This window comes from Sphaeramia orbicularis, chromosome 13, assembly GCF_902148855.1.
Source record: "Sphaeramia orbicularis chromosome 13, fSphaOr1.1, whole genome shotgun sequence".
NCBI lineage: Eukaryota > Metazoa > Chordata > Actinopteri > Kurtiformes > Apogonidae > Sphaeramia > Sphaeramia orbicularis.
The window spans coordinates 50,631,051-50,648,190 of NC_043969.1; the positions used below are offsets into that span (position 1 = coordinate 50,631,051).

At 44.4% G+C, this 17,140-nt stretch overlaps 1 protein-coding gene across 2 annotated transcripts; it reads left to right on the forward strand.

Moving 5' to 3' along the window:
- Positions 1–981: 981 nt before the first annotated feature.
- On the forward strand, positions 982–17,104 carry atg16l2 (ATG16 autophagy related 16-like 2 (S. cerevisiae)). Of its 2 annotated transcripts, none has more exons than XM_030152390.1 (18): positions 982–1,171; positions 2,063–2,120; positions 2,205–2,283; positions 2,658–2,731; positions 3,784–4,035; positions 5,307–5,372; positions 5,607–5,696; positions 5,838–5,891; positions 5,966–6,071; positions 7,999–8,104; positions 8,375–8,445; positions 8,707–8,778; positions 8,990–9,107; positions 9,189–9,294; positions 10,908–11,060; positions 13,356–13,403; positions 16,149–16,250; positions 16,768–17,104. In XM_030152390.1, exons 1-18 carry the CDS (start codon positions 1,084–1,086, stop codon positions 16,859–16,861), a joined length of 1,737 nt encoding a protein of 578 aa, XP_030008250.1. In that variant the 5' UTR covers positions 982–1,083; the 3' UTR covers positions 16,862–17,104. The 2 variants fall into 2 exon arrangements, with proteins under 2 accessions (XP_030008250.1, XP_030008251.1); XM_030152391.1 differs by having other exon boundaries at positions 5,969–6,071.
- Positions 17,105–17,140: the final 36 nt, after the last annotated feature.

Consider the following 17,140-nt stretch of genomic DNA (forward strand, 5'->3'; position numbering starts at 1 on the left):
ACTTTATGGGTTGGTTCTGCTGCCTGTCACTACTGGATCAACTGACCATGTGTTCATGTGTGTTAACACTAACTTTACTGGGACAAACTGACCCAAATGTGTTGGAGCAGACGTTCAGTCATTCTGCCGTAGAGGGTTCATGGAGTTCACATTTATAATGACATTCATCAGGAGGATGGATTCATCTGAGTTAACATGTTCATTTTGACAGACCTACAAAGGTCATATTATTATTCACAATTTATTTTAGGTCAGAATTCAACAGTTGTTCATTTTTGTCTGATTTTTAAAATTCTGATCCATCCACTAAAACCATCCCATAATAAACAGTGTTGGATTCCTACACTAACACCCTTCTACCAAGTGACATACTGACACATTTAACATTTGACCTAGAACTGAAAATAATAATAATGTGAACCAGTGTTGGTGTGAATCACAGACAGATGACAGGAGGAACCAATAACAAAATAAATAATACAATTTATATATAGAATATTGGGAAAAAAAACTATTGTGTTTTTGGTTTGTTTACATTACAAACATGTAATTTAAAGGGTTAAATATATGAAAGTTATTGAGTATTTGGCATTTTTGTTTATGGTTCAAGTTGATGAAATATTTAAAAAAAAAAAAAAATTAAAAACAAATATTTTCCCACTACAACTGCTCTGCATAGATTGGTTAATGGACTTCAGTGGGCGGATACCAGAGGGTTAATACACTTTAAACTTTAATATTCATCAGTTTTTCTTCTTTAAATATTGTTTGTTTGTTTGTTTTGGTCGTCTGTGTTTCTTTTGTCTGTGCAGGTTTCAGGACTGGGTTCAACCCTGGACTAGAAGGGTGAGCCCTGGGGGGGCGTGGCCTGCAGGCGCATCTCTTCTTCTTTCTCTTCCTGAACAAGTACAAACAGGAAGCAGAGGCCGGCGCTGATTGGCCGACAGACGACAGCACGCGCCTCCATCCGCGGCCCCGCCCACATGGAGGAAAACAAATCAGAGGAAGAAAAGTTGAACCGAACACTGACGTAAACAAACCAGGACCAGGACCAGGACCCGGAGACCTACTGGACCCGGGATCATGGAGACCTGGAAGAGGGACATCGTCCGACAGCTGAAGCACCGAGACCGGAACCAGCACGCGATGTTCCAGGACCTGATCCGCCTCTGTACGAGGACAACGACCCGTTTGTACCCGGTTGTACCCGGTTGTACCCGGTCCACCAGATTCACGACAGACGCGACTCGAAAACAGAAAGTACAGACCGAAAGTAACACTGAAGGACAGGGTCAGGACCGGGACAGGATCCGGACTCTAAACCCGGACGGCTTAACCCGGTTTAGTTCAGACAGAACGAGTTTAGGACAAAAGCAGCTGAAAACCTGCTGGTTGGACTGGTTTACTGGAGTCCAGTCCTCAGTCTGGGACCAAACCGGTCTAACGGAATCCCAGTTTACAGCAGGTGCACCGGGGCCAGACTCTGGTCCTGATGAGTCCTGTAGTCCGGATCAGAGTCCAGTTTAGTCCAAGTGGACAGAAACAGATCAGACTGAAGATGTGGACCAAGGACCATCCCTGAGGTCCAGCTGGTCCTGTCCTGGTCCATCTGGTCCTGTCCTCCTGGTCCATCTGGTCCTGTCCTGGTCTCAGGGGTTCCTGTCAGTCTGTGGTGGTTCCTCAGGTTTTTGTGTTCATGCATATTTTTAGACTCCTGTTCTAAAAATGTGAACCACATGTTGTTCCACTTCCTCTGACAGACGACTCATCTTCAGCCTGACATGAAAACACCTCTGGACTCTGGACCAGTTCAAACCGGTTTGGTTCAGGAGTGAGGACTGGGTGGTACCGCTGGTCTTCAGGTGGAACCGGAGATGTTTCGGTTCAGTTTGAGTTTTACAGGATTATCAGTAGAACCAGTCTGTGAAGTGGTTTTAGTTCAAAGTCTGGTCCTTTACCATGAAACACCCGTGTCTTCAGCTAACTGTTCTGGTTGTGGTCCTGGTTCTGATTGCAGTCCTGGTTCTGGTTGTAGTCCTCTGACTGTGTTCTCTGTCCTCAGACTCTCGGCTGTTGGAGAAAACCAGTTTGACCAAAGGCCTCCTGAGCAGCTCGTCCAGGTAACGAACCTGAACCTTTGGCCCAGATGATAATGGATGATGATGATGATGATGATGATGGTGGTGATGGTGATGTTTGTGCAGACATCCGTCCTCCGACAGCAGCAGGTCCATCTCCTCTCTGGTCCACCAGAACAACCAGCTGAAGAAAACCACTGGAGAGGTCAGAACCTGTTCAGTTCATGGTCGTTAGGGTCTGGTTCTGTTGGACCCAGTTCTGTTGGTACCGGTGTCATGTACCTGTTGTGTACCTGCTCCTTTCACTTTTGTTCACAGGTTGTTTAACCTCCTAGGACCCACTGTCCACATCTGTGGACAAGAGTTTCACAACTGTCCACCACAAAGGACATTCCATAAAAATGTTAAAAACTGCATCTGAAAAAACTGTTGCATCATGATGTTTCCAATATAGGCACTTACTTAATAAAAAACAAAACAGTTTGTACTTTGGTGACATGTCCTGGTTCTTAGGAGGTTAAGGGTGCTTTCCTAGTGGTGCCCCTGCAGTTGTTCTTCTTCTGTGCTTGTTTGTTGCAGTTGGCCTATCAGGTGGTGGAGCTGCAGCAGCAGATTAAAATCAAAGAATGTGTCCTGGAGCAGCAGCATTCCAGGTGAGTCACACCTGAACCTGAACCTGAACCTGAACCTGAACCTGAACCGGTTTCTGAAGTCAGGGTCTTGACTTTTCTTGAATGTCATTCAATAACTGACCTGCATCTGAAACAGGAAATACGTTAAACCAAGAAACGTAGAAAAATGTGTGTGTTGGTTCATATTCCACTTTAAATGCGACTTCTATCAGTTTTAAGTCTGAACTGAATGTGACCCTGAAGTGACCCACATGCACTAAAGAGGTCCTGATGGAATATGAGCCCACGCAGACACACACTGTGTTTATGGAAGGAACACTCCTGAGACGCAGAACTGTGACGTTTGTCCCATTTAAATAATGCAAAGGTCGGATAAATGTGACCTGGACGTTCAGACTGAAGACACATTGAAAAATATCAGATCTGTATCAAATTTAGGACCACATATGACAGTGGTTCTGGGTCAGATTTAGGACCACATATGACAGTGGTCTGGGTCAGATTTAGGACCACATATGACAGTGGTTCTGGGTCAGATTTAGGACCACATATGACAGTGGTCTGGGTCAGATTTAGGACCACATATGACAGTGGTTCTGGGTCAGATTTAGGACCACATATGACAGTGGTTCTGGGTCAGATTTAGGACCACATATGACAGTGGTTCTGGGTCAGATTTAGGACCACATATGACAGTGGTTCTGGGTCAGATTTAGGACCACATATGACAGTGGTCTGGGTCAGATAGTTCTGTTCAGACTGTCTGTAACAGTCCGATCCAGGTCACATATGGACACATTTACCTGCATCTGAACGTAGACTTAGAAACATCTTCAACTGTAGTCTGTCAACAGGAACTGTTCCAGTTGATTCAGCTGGTCATTTTTTTGTTGCTGTGTTGACATGTTTGTTGTGTTGACTTGTTTCTGTTGGTGTGTTGACATGTTTCTGTTGCTGTTTCGCTGTGTTTCTTTTATTACGTTAACGTGTTTCTGTTGACATGTTTTTTGTTGTTGTGTTGACCTGTTTCTGTTGCCTTGTTGACCTGTTTCTGTTGCTGTGTCGACCCTCAGGCTGGCGGAGCAGCAGCAGCGGGTGGCAGGGGCCTTTGGCGCTCGGCAGGTCCTGCAGGATCGGGTGGAGCAGGTTCAGGAGGAGAACGGGGTGCTGAAGATGAAGTACGACCTCCTACTGGAGCAACAGAAGGGGGCGGAGCAAAACCTCAGAGAGGAGAATGTACGAGGAGGACACCTGCTGGAGGACATGATCCATCTGAAACAACAGGCCGCCGCCCGCATGAACAGCCGCAACGAGAGGAAGTCCAGGTACGAGGAGACGCTCATGTGGAGCAGAAGAACCAGAAGATCAGCTGCATGTCTCTCATTTAAGACAGATTCACTCTGAACTCACAGCTAACGTTAGCTGCTAGCAACTCATTAGCTAAACTTAGCCACCGTTTGTGCTCTAGTTAATAATAGTGACAGCTAGCTTACTAGCTAATGTTAGCTGTGGTTAGCTCATTAACTACTTTTATGCTGCCTTCAGGTGCTGTCGGGAAGATGATCCTTTCCACTTGTGAATTCAAAGTAACGAGTGCGTTGTGTTCAGGTGTTTTTGTTGTTGTAGTGAATTGTCGTATCGATAAATTGCTGAAAGACAATTTATCATGACCTGCTACTACAGCAAAACAGTTTTGGATGCATTAATGCATCTGATAAAGCATTTGTTTTGCGCATTGTGTAAATTATAAATATGTAAAATCATCAGCTAACAGCAGCAGAACGTTAATAAAAGCAGTGTTTATCATTGGCTATGAATCCCTCATTGCTGTCCACCATGTTGAAAAGGTCAAAGGTTATTTTCATCTCACAGATCAACATTTTTTTTCCAGTGGAAAATATGACATAAGAGGGCTTTCGTGTGAAATTGTCAAGTTTGTAACTAATATTTACCATAATTCCCATAGCACATGAAGGCAGGATTAGCCACTGTTAGCATACTGGCTAATGTTAGCTGCTGTTAGCTCATTAAGTTCTGTTAGACACTGTTAGCGTACTAGCTAATGTTAGTTGCTTTTAGCTCATTAACTACTTTTAGCCACTGTTAGCATACTAGCTAATGCTAGGTCCTGTTAGCTCATTAAGTACTTTTAGCCACTGTTAGCATACTAGCTAATGTTAGCTGCTGTTAGCTCATTAACTACTTTTAGCCACTGTTAGCGTACTAGCTGCAGACAGATTTAGCATGTGTTTGTGTGTCTGTTATGTCATATTTATTTTTGTATTTCCATTAAGTACTTTTAGCCACTGTTAGCATACTAGCTAGTGTAAGCTGCTGTTAGCTCATTTAGTACTTTTAGCCACTGTTAGCATACTAGCTAATGTAAGCTGCTGTTAGGTCATTTAGTACTTTTAGGCACTGTTAGCATACTTGCTAATGTAAGCTGCTGTTAGCCCATAAAGTACTTTTAGCCACTATTAGCATACTAGCTAATGTTAGCTGCTGTTAGCTCATTAACTACTTTTAGCCACTGTTAGCATACTAGCTGCTGACAGATTTAGCATGTGTTTGTGTGTCTGTTTAATGTTTCCATCAGAGCTCGTGAAGCGAACCTGCAGAAGCAACTGCAGAATGCAACCGGGTCAAAGGTCACCGTCGACAGGTGAGACTGAGCTTGTAAATGACAAATCATCTCGTCCAATCATATCGCTCCACAACTCGTTAAGTTTTAGAAACGGTGATGAGTTTTTATTGATTTTTTTCAGTTTGGGTTTTAATTCCAGTTTAGTGTTCTGTGGTTTTGAGGAAAGGCGTCAGGTTGAATTAAATTCAGATGAAGAAGCAGAGATACAGGTGATGGTGATGATGATGATGATGATGATGGTGTCTGTGTCAGTTCGTCCAGCGCTCCGACGTCCAGATCCACGTCTCCAAAGGCTGCGAATCACAGCAACTCCTCAGACCGAGGACACACCCGCCTCTTCAGGTCAGACTTGATCTGCTCATCCTTCATTTACTGAAACTGAGGAGGGTTTTCTGTCCAAACCTTGTTAACGTCACACTAGAACCTTCCAGGGTCTTCACACCGCTCTTCGTCTTCACGCTGTCCTGTCTTCCGTCTCCTCAGGTCGGCGTCCGTCACGTCTCCGAGGATCCTCACGTCCATCAAAGGCCTGTTTGAGTGAGTCCGCCCACCTGTCCTGTTTTATATCCAATCACAGTCTGTAGGAGTGACCATGTGATGTGTGATGTCAGCAGGAAGAGGCGGGGCCACTCTGTGTGCAGCGTGGATGAGGATCGGATGTTTCCGGTTGGAATCTGTCTGTCAGCGCGACTTCCTGTTCGAGCGTTGCAAGTCCTGGTAAAATGTCTAAAACATGACGTGGTTTTCCAGAACCTGGTCCTCACACAGACCAGGTTCAGACCAGGTCCAGACCGGTTCCCGACCAGGGTCCAGACCGGGTTTAGACCAGGTTTCAGACTGGGTTCAGAGCAGGGTCCAGACCGGGTTTAGACCAGGGTTCAGACTGGGTTCAGAGCAGGGTCCAGACCGGGTTTAGACCAGGGTTCAGACTGGGTCCAGAGCAGGGTCCAGACCGGGTTTAGACCAGGGTTCAGACTGGGTTCAGAGCAGGGTCCAGACCGGGTTTAGACCAGGGTTCAGACTGGGTTCAGAGCAGGGTCCAGACCGGGTTTAGACCAGGGTTCAGACTGGGTTCAGAGCAGGGTCCAGACCGGGTTTAGACCAGGGTTCAGACTGGGTCCAGAGCAGGGTCCAGACCGGGTTTAGACCAGGGTTCAGACTGGGTTCAGAGCAGGGTCCAGACCGGGTTTAGACCAGGGTTCAGACTGGGTTCAGAGCAGGGTCCAGACCGGGTTTAGACCAGGGTTCAGACTGGGTTCAGAGCAGGGTCCAGACCGGGTTTAGACCAGGGTTCAGACTGGGTTCAGACCCAATGAAATCAGTATTATTGATAATCTTTGTCCAAGATTCTGGTATAAACTAATGCCTCATCTGTCAATATTAAATGGAAAATATCTCAGATTTTGTGTGTTTTAAATAAAACAAGTAACATCCTGTATTTAAGTCCTGAAAATTAATGAACATTTGATAGTTTTGAGCAGAGTTTAAGGCTCCATTCAGACTGCAGACACATGTGGCCTAAATCTGATTTTTTCACCCGTATGTGACCTGGATCTGATCTGTTACAGACAGTCTGAACAGGACTATCTGACTCAGACCACTTTCATATGTGGTCCTAAATCTGATCCAGATCTGATATTTTCCAATGTGACTTCAGTCTGAACGTCCAGGTCGCATTTTTCGGACCTTTATGTCATTGAAATGCGACAAACGTCCCAGTTGTTGTCGGAGCGGAGGAAAACCATATTTCCTTCTGTAAACACAGTGTGTGTCTGCATGGTCTGGTATTCCATCAGGACCTCTTTAGTGCATGTGGGTCACTTCAGGGTCACATTCAGTTCAGACTCAAAACTGATAGAAGTCGCATTTAATGTGGAATATGAACCAACACACAAAAAAATCGGGTTTCTCCAAAAAATCCAAATTGTGCATTAAGACCTGCTGTGGGCGGAGCCTAAGTGGTTTAATTTATGCAGAAAAAATTCTGATATATTATGATTTAATAACATTTTTTTTTAATCTCATCGACCAATAGACCATGAACTGTTATGAATTTTTAATGAATTTTTAAAAATATTCTAACTGTTCCTTTCCTTCTCCTGGTCCATCTGTTGATGGTTTAGAACATGTAAAAGGTTCCAGATGTCAGTCTAGTTCCTATTGGTCACTGATAGAAGTTATTTATGGACTGTGATTGGATGATTTGAGTTCTCCTCCAATGAAAGTCCTGTCCACTTCTATGAAAAATAAAATTAATACAAGATAGAAACAGTGATCAAATAAATCAGAGAACAGATCAAATCCTAATCAGAACGTTATGTAAATATTTAAAATGATTACTTTATCAACAGTAAATGTAATGAAATAAGAATTAATGAAAGAGCCACCTTTAGTCAAATACTAATGGAGTTTGTTTCTCTTTTATTATAGTTTTATATTAAACCTACTGTCATGTGAGTCCATGTGGTTCTGGTCTGGACCCGTTCTGATCCGGTTCTGCGAGTCCGGTCTGGTCTATAGAGGATCCTTCAGATCTGTCTGTACATGTGTTCAGATGTTTACAGCTTTGCTTCCCCCTGGTGGACAAAGTGAAAACTACATGTAAACACGAGTGTAACGAACTGACTGGTGGTTCTTCTGTCAGGACGCCCATGAGCAAGGCATCAACACGGTGAAGTTCAGCTCCAGTTCAGACCTGATGGCGACCGGAGGAACCGACCGACTCATCAAACTGTGGGATGTCCGAGCAGGTCAGAACCCACCCTGACCCAGACCCTGGACCCTGATCTGGACCCTGACCCAGACCCGAAACCCTGACCCGAACCTGGTCCCAAACTCGGACCTGGACCCAGACCCTGAACCTGGACATTGACCCCATATCCTGACCGGAAACCATGTCCCGGACACTGCCCTGACCCAAACCTGGACCCTGACCCAGACCTGGTCCCAAACTCAGACCCAGACCCTGACCTGGACCTTTATCCGCTCCACAGGTTTATGTTCTGTTTGTATCACTTCAGGTTTGCTGACCCATAGATCGACCCTGGACGGCAGCACCGAGGGCGTCACCTGCGTGGACTTCGACCCCACTGTGAGTCCAACATTTAACCTCTGACCTCAGAAACCCCTGAGGATGAGTTCTAAACCCAAATCAGAAAAGTTCAGGACAGTTTCACCCCTCAGCCAACGTCTGGTTGAATGTTCCACAGGACAGTTTCATGTCTGTTCCTTCTGATTTGGTCTCATATGATGAAACCTGTCTGAAAGTGGATCTAAGACCAGGACTCACCTGTCTGATGTGGTCCACATCTGGACCCAGTCTGACCTCAGACTGTCATGGTTCATGTTTCAGGGTCTGAGGATTTTGGCGGCATCGTACGATAAGTCGGCTCTGTTGTGGAGACTGGACGACTCTGTTCCCAAGGTAAAGGGGAAATATCCCATCATGCACTGGGCTCACCTGTTGTTGTCTACCTGTCTCACCTGTTGGTCTACCTGTCTCACCTGTTGGTCTACCTGTCTCATCTGTGGACGTCCACCTGTCTCACCTGTTGGTCTACCTGTCTCATCTGTGGACGTCCACCTGTCTCACCTGTTGGTCTACCTGTCTCATCTGTGGACGTCCACCTGTCCAGCTGACTCTGACCGGTCACAGCAGGAAGGTGACGGCGGCGCGGTTCAGCGGTCTACATCAGGTGGTGACAGGAAGTGCTGATCGAACCATCAGACTGTGGGACCTTCAGAGAGCTGCCTGTGAGTCACATGATCCCTGACAGAGCACGGTGGCTGCTGATTGGCTGATCCGAGGTGTGTTTAAGGCGTTTGCGTGTGCAGGTTTTCAGGTGGTCGAGGTGGCGTCGTACTGCAGCGACCTGATCTGTTCTGAGAACAGCATCATCAGTGGACACTTCGACTCCAAGATCCGGGTCTGGGACGCCAGGTATTCACTCATTCACACTCGTTCATACTCACTCATTCACTCGTTCACCTTCACTTGTTCACACTCGTTCTCAGTCACTCGTTCACCTTCACTCATTCACACTCGTTCATCTTTACTTTTTCATTCGTTCACCTTCACTCATTCACTCTTTCACTCATTCACCTTCACTCATTCACACTCGTTCACCTTCACTTGTTCACCTTCACTCTTTCACTTGTTCACCTTCACTCATTCACTCTTTCACTCGTTCACCATCAATCGTTCACTATTTCACTCGTTCACCTTCACTCATTCACCTTCACTCATTCATACTTGTTCACCTTCACTCTTTCACTTGTTCACCTTCACTTGTTCTCTCTCGTTCATCTTCACTCATTCACCTTCACTCGTTCACATTCGTTCACACTAGTTCACCTTCACTCGTTTACTCTCGTTCACCTTCACTCGTTCACTCATTCACCTTCACTAGTTCACTTTCACTCGTTCACTCATTCACCTTCACTCTTTCACTCGTTCACTCATTCACCTTCACTCGTTCACTCATTCACCTTCACTCTTTCACTTGTTCACTCATTCATCTTCACTTGTTCACCTTCACTCATTCACTCTCGTTCACCTTCACTCGTTCACTCACTCACTTTCACTCTTTCACCTTCACTCATTCACACTCGTTCACACTCTTTCACCTTCACTCATTCACACTCGTTCACCTTCACTCGTTCACCTTCACTCATTCACACTCTTTCACCTTCACTCATTCACACTTGTTCACCTTCATTCGTTCACTCATTCACCTTCACTCATTCACACTTGTTCACCTTCACTCGTTCACTCATTCACCTTCACTCGTTCACCTTCACTCATTCACACTCTTTCACCTTCACTCATTCACACTCGTTCACTCATTCACCTTCACTCATTCACACTCATTCACCTTCACTCGTTCACTCTGAGGCAATGATGTGTCTGTTTTTCTCGTTTATGGCTCTAATCTCTCCCCCTCCTGTTCATCCTTCCACCCGTTGCCGTGGTAATCTCCATCGGTTGCTTAGCAACAGCTCAGCTCACACTGCTCCCTGTCCACTCCTGCGGTGTTTGATTGACAGCTCTGTCCTCCAATCAGAAATCATAGTAATTCAGATTCATTAATAACAGATATAAATAATGTTTATTGATCCGGTTCCTGATGTGGTGGAACATCAGGATGGATTGGACTAATTCTTCTTTCTCTTCAAATGAAACATGATTGAAATCACGTAACATTCCTCTTTTAGACTTTGATGGAGTTCCTGTTCCGTCTTTAATGAAGTGAGTCTGATGTTGGGGTGTCTTCACTGTTTCCTGTCGTCAGTTTGATCCTGTTTCATCTTCTGTTCGTTAAAGCTCAGAAAAAAAACAGAGAAATTCCAACTGATTCACAAACTCAACTACACTACCCATGAGCCTCTGCTGCTGTTGCCATGGAGAGGAGGCCTCAGACTGGGTATAAGTGGTAGAATTAGAGGCTGTGTGTGTGAGTGGATGTTGGCTGCTGAAATGCATCCTGGGAGTTGCAGTCTGACAGTCTTCAGTGTCTGCTCTGGATGTCAGTAACGACGCTGTGACGTCTTCAGGGCGGTCAGCTGCGTCCAGGAGCTTCCTGCTCAGGGGAAAGTCACCTCGTTGGACATCAGCGCCGATCACCGCCAGCTGCTCAGCTGTTGCCGTGACGACTGCTTGCAGCTGGTCGACCTGAGGAGGCGGAGCCAGGAGCGCATGTGTTTCAGGTGGGGACGCCAGAGAAGAATAGAACAAATGACACATTAACGGCTTTACTGGTGGTCCACCTGGTCCTGTTGGGTCCGGTTCCAGAGGGTTTCTCTGCATCTGGACCTGATCAGGGTTTGGTCCGTTTACACCAGGGATGCGGAACTCATTTAAGTTCAGGTTCCACTTTCAGCCCAATCTGATCTCTAGTGGATCAGACCAGTAAAATAATAACAGAATAACCTAGAAATAATGATGAATACAGGTTTTTCTCTTAGTTTTAGTGCAAAAAAGTAACTTATTTACAAACTATCAAACTAACAAAAAAGATGTGAATAACCTGAAAAAACTAGAAAAATTTCTTAAGAAAAATAAGTGCAATTTTAACAATATTCTGCCTGAACTTATCATTTCCACATATGCATTATGGATCAGATCTACAAAAGAACCAAACGTTTAATAACAGGCAGAATATTGTTAAAATTACACTCAGTTATCCTCGGACATTTCGTGTTCATATTTGTTCAGATTATTCACATTTTTTTGTTAAAGGACAGTTTGTAAATGTATATATTTTCATTTTACACATTAAACCAAGAAGAAAGTTTGGAGTCATTATTTATAATTTATTATGTTTTTATTTCACTTGAATGTAGAACCTGAACTAAAATGAAAGAAAATGAGTTCGACATCATTAATATCTTCAGGGTAATTTTTTGTAAATTCATTCAGATCGGACCCTTTTTAGCGGGCCAGTTTTGGCCCGTGGGCCGCATGTTTGACACCCCTGATCTCCTCCAAACGTCCTGCAGAGGCTGAACTACCTGGCCTGTTGTAGGTGCAGAAATGTGCAGCTGTACCAGCAGGTGTCACTAAATGTCGTCATAAATGTTTTTTCCACCACATGTTCTGAGGTTGGTCCATATTGACCACCTGAACGACCTCGTACTCCATCACATCCAGTTGAATCCACTGCACAAACACTCATGGAACGTCCTCAGACAGATCCTGAATTCTGCAGAGTTTGTGCGATATGGAATGCTGTGTTCAGCTGATGTTAACCCTTTAAAGACCGTGTGTGTGTGTGTGTGTGTGAGTGTGTGAGTGTGTGTGTGTGTGTGTGTCATTCAAATGAACTGAAACTACAGAACCATTTGCACTGTTGACACGATTCAAACGTCATCTTTTATCTGAGATTAGGTTCTTTCTATTGGTCTAGAACACATTAGGGTAGAGGTCTGCATTGGCTGAGGGGGAGGGGTGGAAGTGGGCGGAGCAAAGGGCTGCAGAGTGCAGTCGGTGAGAGAGACATGGAAGATTTGTATTACTTTTATTAGTGTTTTAGTGGTGAATTCAGTAAATAATTGTATATAACAGTAGTAGTGCTGTTTTAGAGTGTTCTACTAGTGGGGTTTTGTCCAGTTTCACTGTTTTTCTCTGTATTTTTGTGGGTTTTATAGTTGATTGATAGTTGTATTTTATCTGTAAATATTTTATAAATGTATGTATGCAGGGTTTCTGCGGGTCATTAAAAAGCATTTAAAGTCATTAAATAGATTTTGTGAAAATTGCCTTAAATGACATTAAAAAGCATTAAATTCAGTGTCCAGATAAACATTTAATCATTTTGATCGGTAGTATAGTGTGATGATTGACAGGTGGAACCCTTTGATTGTCTATTGTTTATGGTTGATACTCAAAGTCACAACACCGGATGCTTGGAATGGTGAATATTAGCAAATGTGGGAAAAAGGGGAAAAAGCAAGTTTTAGCAGAAGTGATTGGAGGAGGAACTACTGAGAACCTGGTTAAAGCCTGTGGACAGTAAATGTATATATAAAACTATATATAAAACTGTATAAGTGGACATGGGCATTAAATGTGTTTAAAGTGGCATTAAATCAGATTTGATTGATTAGCTGATACCTGCAGAAACCCTGGTATATTTGTATATATGTGTAAATCTCTATGCAGATCTGTCCAGGGCATACACTGCTTTAAACATTTATTATATATAATAACGATAATTAATGGACACATATTGAAAGTTAAGTTCTTCCTGGAAAAAAGGTGCAAAAGAACTGGAAAAAAAAAGACATTTTCTGACACTTTTATTGCAAGAAATCAAATCTAGGACTGTTACAATAGTGTTTCTAGGGTTAATGTGAACCCACCCTCCCACTGCAGTGACTTTTACTCCTGTTACAGACTCTGGGACGGCCCACCTGAGGCTGAAGCTCCTCCATGGGTCCGAATAAACTCAGCCTCCTCAGAACCAGCGGCTCCAGGTTGTAACTGTACGTTTTGTTTTTCAGAGCCGATGGATTTAAATGCGGCAGCGACAGCACCAAAGCAGTGATCAGGTGAGCGCCGTCATGTGACCACGTCAGTCAGAAGTGATGATGAAACGTTCACACAACGTTCTGTTTGTTGTAGTGAGTTCACAAATGCACCAGAACAGAAGAATACTGTAGAAGGACAGATGTGTCGATCTAAAACTAACACCGTTCATCTAATGTCAGGACACTCTTGAAAAAGAGATTCTTAATCTCAGTGAGGTTTTCCTGGTTAAATAAAGGTAAAATAAAATAAAATAAAAGTCAATCCCATAATTCCCTTTCATTGTATTGGAGGGAAACTAGACTCCACCCCCCCTCCCCAGGACTCAGGTGTTTCCACACAGGTGAGGCTTAAATGTCAGTACCTGGGTTTAATGACATTTAAATCAAACCCATATTTGTTCAGTTTGGACACGTTTTTGTATTTCATCAACTTGATCCATAAACAGAAATATCGAATACTCAATAACTGTCATATTTTAACCCTTTAAATGACACGTTTCTAATGAAAACAAACCATATTTTTTGATGTAAAAAACACAATGTCTTTTTCAGTATTCTACATATAAACTCTGTTTATTATTTACTTTTTCTTCATTCCTCCTGTCATCTGTCAGTGATTCACACCAACACTGGTTCATATTATTATTATTTTTGGTTCTAGGTCAAATGTTAAATGTGTCAGTGTGCATTTTGTACTCACTTGGTAGAAGGGTGTTAGTGTAGGAATTTAACACTGTTTATTATGGGATGGATTTAGTGGATGGATCAGAATTTAAACAATCAGACAAAAATGAACAACTGTTGAATTAAAACAATCTGAGTTTTAATAACAGGAAGTGGAAAGTGTGTTTAATATACTCACCTGGACACCGGAGGGTTAAAGTGTGTTTAATATACTCACCTGGACACCGGCGGGTTAAAGTGTGTTTAATATACTCACCTGGACACCGGAGGGTTAAAGTGTGTTTAATATACTCACCTGGACACCGGAGGGTTAAAGTGTGTTTAATATACTCACCTGGACACCGGAGGGTTAAAGTGTGTTTAATATACTCACCTGGACACCGGAGGGTTAAAGTGTGTTTAATATACTCACCTGGACACCGGAGGGTTAAAGTGTGTTTAATACACTCACCTGGACACCGGAGGGTTAAAGTGTGTTTAATATACTCACCTGGACACCAGTGACCTGTTAAACTCTTATCTTCTGTCCTGGTTAAATTATCAGCATTGATCTGACATCATGAGGGGGCGCTGTCGAGGGGGCACAGGGTTAATACACACGTACACGAAACATCAGGAATCCTGTCATTTCATCTTCGATTCTTTTCCTCTGAACCCGTGTTCCCTCGGATGAACTCAGGGGGCGCTAAAGGGTCAGTTTACCCCCCAGTAAAGTTAGCGTTTTCATTCATCGTCGTTTTAAACATATACAATAGAACTGAAGCGCATAAATACAAACAGTTGGGGTCTGACATCCATATACATTCACACCAGCAGCTAAGACTCATGGGTACTGTAGTCCTCAGACGGGGGGGAGATCAGCGTGGTCTTGATGTTGGTGTGCTGCTGGTCTGGTTGCCGGGGTAACGCAGTTTTATATCAGTCTCGTGATGGACAGAGATAGAGGATTGATGAGGTTTTCTGATCAAAGGTAAATGAAACGAGCTGCAGTTGGACTGGGATGGAGAACAGAGGGATGTGTTCTGCTGTTTCCATGACGACAGCAGCAGGAGGAGGATGCTGAGCGCTCAGTGTGTTGGTTACAGTCCAACTTCACGGACTGTGAACCCATGTCAGGCGGTTCAGAACATGATCCAGACCACAGTCAGACCTGGTTCTGGAGACAGTGTCCAGAGAGAAGACCTGACCCTGAGCAGACAGACAGACAGGTCTAACAAACAGACAGGTTCAGCAGACAGACAGACAGACAGACAGGTTCAGCAGACAGACAGACAGACAGGTTCAGCAGACAGACAGACAGACAGACAGGTTCAGCAGACAGACAGATAAACCGGTGGGGTTGTCTTACTGGGTCCAGGTGGATCTGCAGGTCCACCAGACCTTTTAGAGGAATTCAAAACAAGAACCAGTGGATGAATCAGAGTACTTCCTGTTTCTGTGCAGACGTGTTCCAGATGTTCAGTCTTCAGTCCATACCAACATCCTGGTCCTCTGGACTTTGGTACTAGACCTTTATTTACATAAATCCATCCCATCCATCAGTCCAGACTTTTTAAATTTTTTACTTTTCAGAGTCATTTGACGGTAATATCTGAAGAGCAGAGTGTGTCTTCAGTCCGTCCAGGAAGTCCTCATGTTGACATTTCAACATCAGGACTTCCTGGACGGACTGGGATGGAACCGTCTCCAACACGACCAAATGGAAGCAGCATCTGAAACCCGACGACCCCCGCTCGGTGACTCAAACAGTCTCAGTTCCGTTGTGTGGATCACTGGATCATTTTGTGGCCAAACAAGCAGGTGCAGGACCTGAAAGTACCCGGGTCTTAGTGGATCCATGACCATCAAACATCATAGAACAGTTAAACCGATTACAAGGTCTGAATCAGGACTTGGGTCTACACTCTCCTTCGGGTTCAGGTTCTACTCTTTCTTCAGGTTTTAATTGTCCTTCAGGTCCTGGTTCTCTTTTAGTCCTCTTTCCGGTTTCAGGTACCCCTCAGGTCCTGGTTCTCCTACAGATTCTTGTCCTTCAGGACCTGGTCCATATTTTTTCTGTCTAACCCAGTCTTGTCTCTCCAGTCCAGATGGTTGCTTTGTCGCTGCTGGATCAGCAGATGGAGCTGTCTACATCTGGAATGTCTCCAAAGGGGACCTGGAGACCCGCCTGCCGGACAAACACAGGTAGGACCAGCTGATCGGTCCTGGATCACTTGGTGTGATCCAGTCAGCTTTACTGGGTTTTAGTGTCTGTTTATTGTCTGTTGGAGTTTAACCTGTGGCTGTTGGTAACGTCCACAATGAGACAGATCCAGTCTTCCTCTTATGCAGGTTCGTCTTCCGTAGGTCCGGTCCATACGGTTCGTCTTCTGTAAGGTCCGGTCCGTACGGTTCGTCTTCCGTAGGTCCGGTCCGTACGGTTCATCTTCCGTAGGTCCGGTCCATACTCCGTAGGTCCGGTCCGTACGGTTCGTCTTCCGTAGGTCCGGTCCGTACGGTTCGTCTTCCGTAGGTCCGGTCCGTACGGTTCGTCTTCCGTAGGTCCGGTCCGTACGGTTCGTCTTCCGTAGGTCCAGTCCGTACGGTTCGTCTTCCGTGTTCATTTGTTTGTGTTTATTTTTGTTACAAATATTGTTTTAAGTTCAAACATGGACGTAAATGTTCTTCAGATGTTTTAGTGACCATTCTCCGTCTCCTTCAGCTCGTCCATCAGCGCCGTCTCCTGGTCACTGTCTGGAGAATATGTCGTCAGCGTGGACAAAAGTAGGCGGGCCATCCTGTGGAGTGACATCTGAGCCCTCAATCCATGATGAGGAGGAGGAGCTTACAGGATTGTGGCAGTAACTGACATAAAAGGGACCCGCCCTCTGCAGAGGGTTTGTTTTATTCATGTTCAAAGGTTTTAATGTTTTGTTTACACTGTCGTCTGTTTATTTTTATTTATTTTCTCTGTTGCATTCGTCTGCTGACCTTTGACTTTTCTAACTTGTCGGGATTCAAAGGGAAATATTTAATAAACAACTTGTGTGGGAAACACTGGACTGTTTGTGTGATCGCATCCTCCTGAGTTTAGA

What these genes read in the sequence shown, in the direction of transcription:
- atg16l2 (XM_030152390.1), top strand. Translation starts at nt 1,084, where the DNA reads ATGGAGACCTGGAAGAGGGACATCGTCCGACAGCTGAAGCACCGAGAC. An exon ending in GGACACACCCGCCTCTTCAG is followed by an intron (nt 5,697 to 5,837) that starts GTCAGACTTGAT and finishes CCGTCTCCTCAG; the next exon opens with GTCGGCGTCCGTCACGTCTC. An exon ending in TGGACGACTCTGTTCCCAAG is followed by an intron (nt 8,779 to 8,989) that starts GTAAAGGGGAAA and finishes CCACCTGTCCAG; the next exon opens with CTGACTCTGACCGGTCACAG.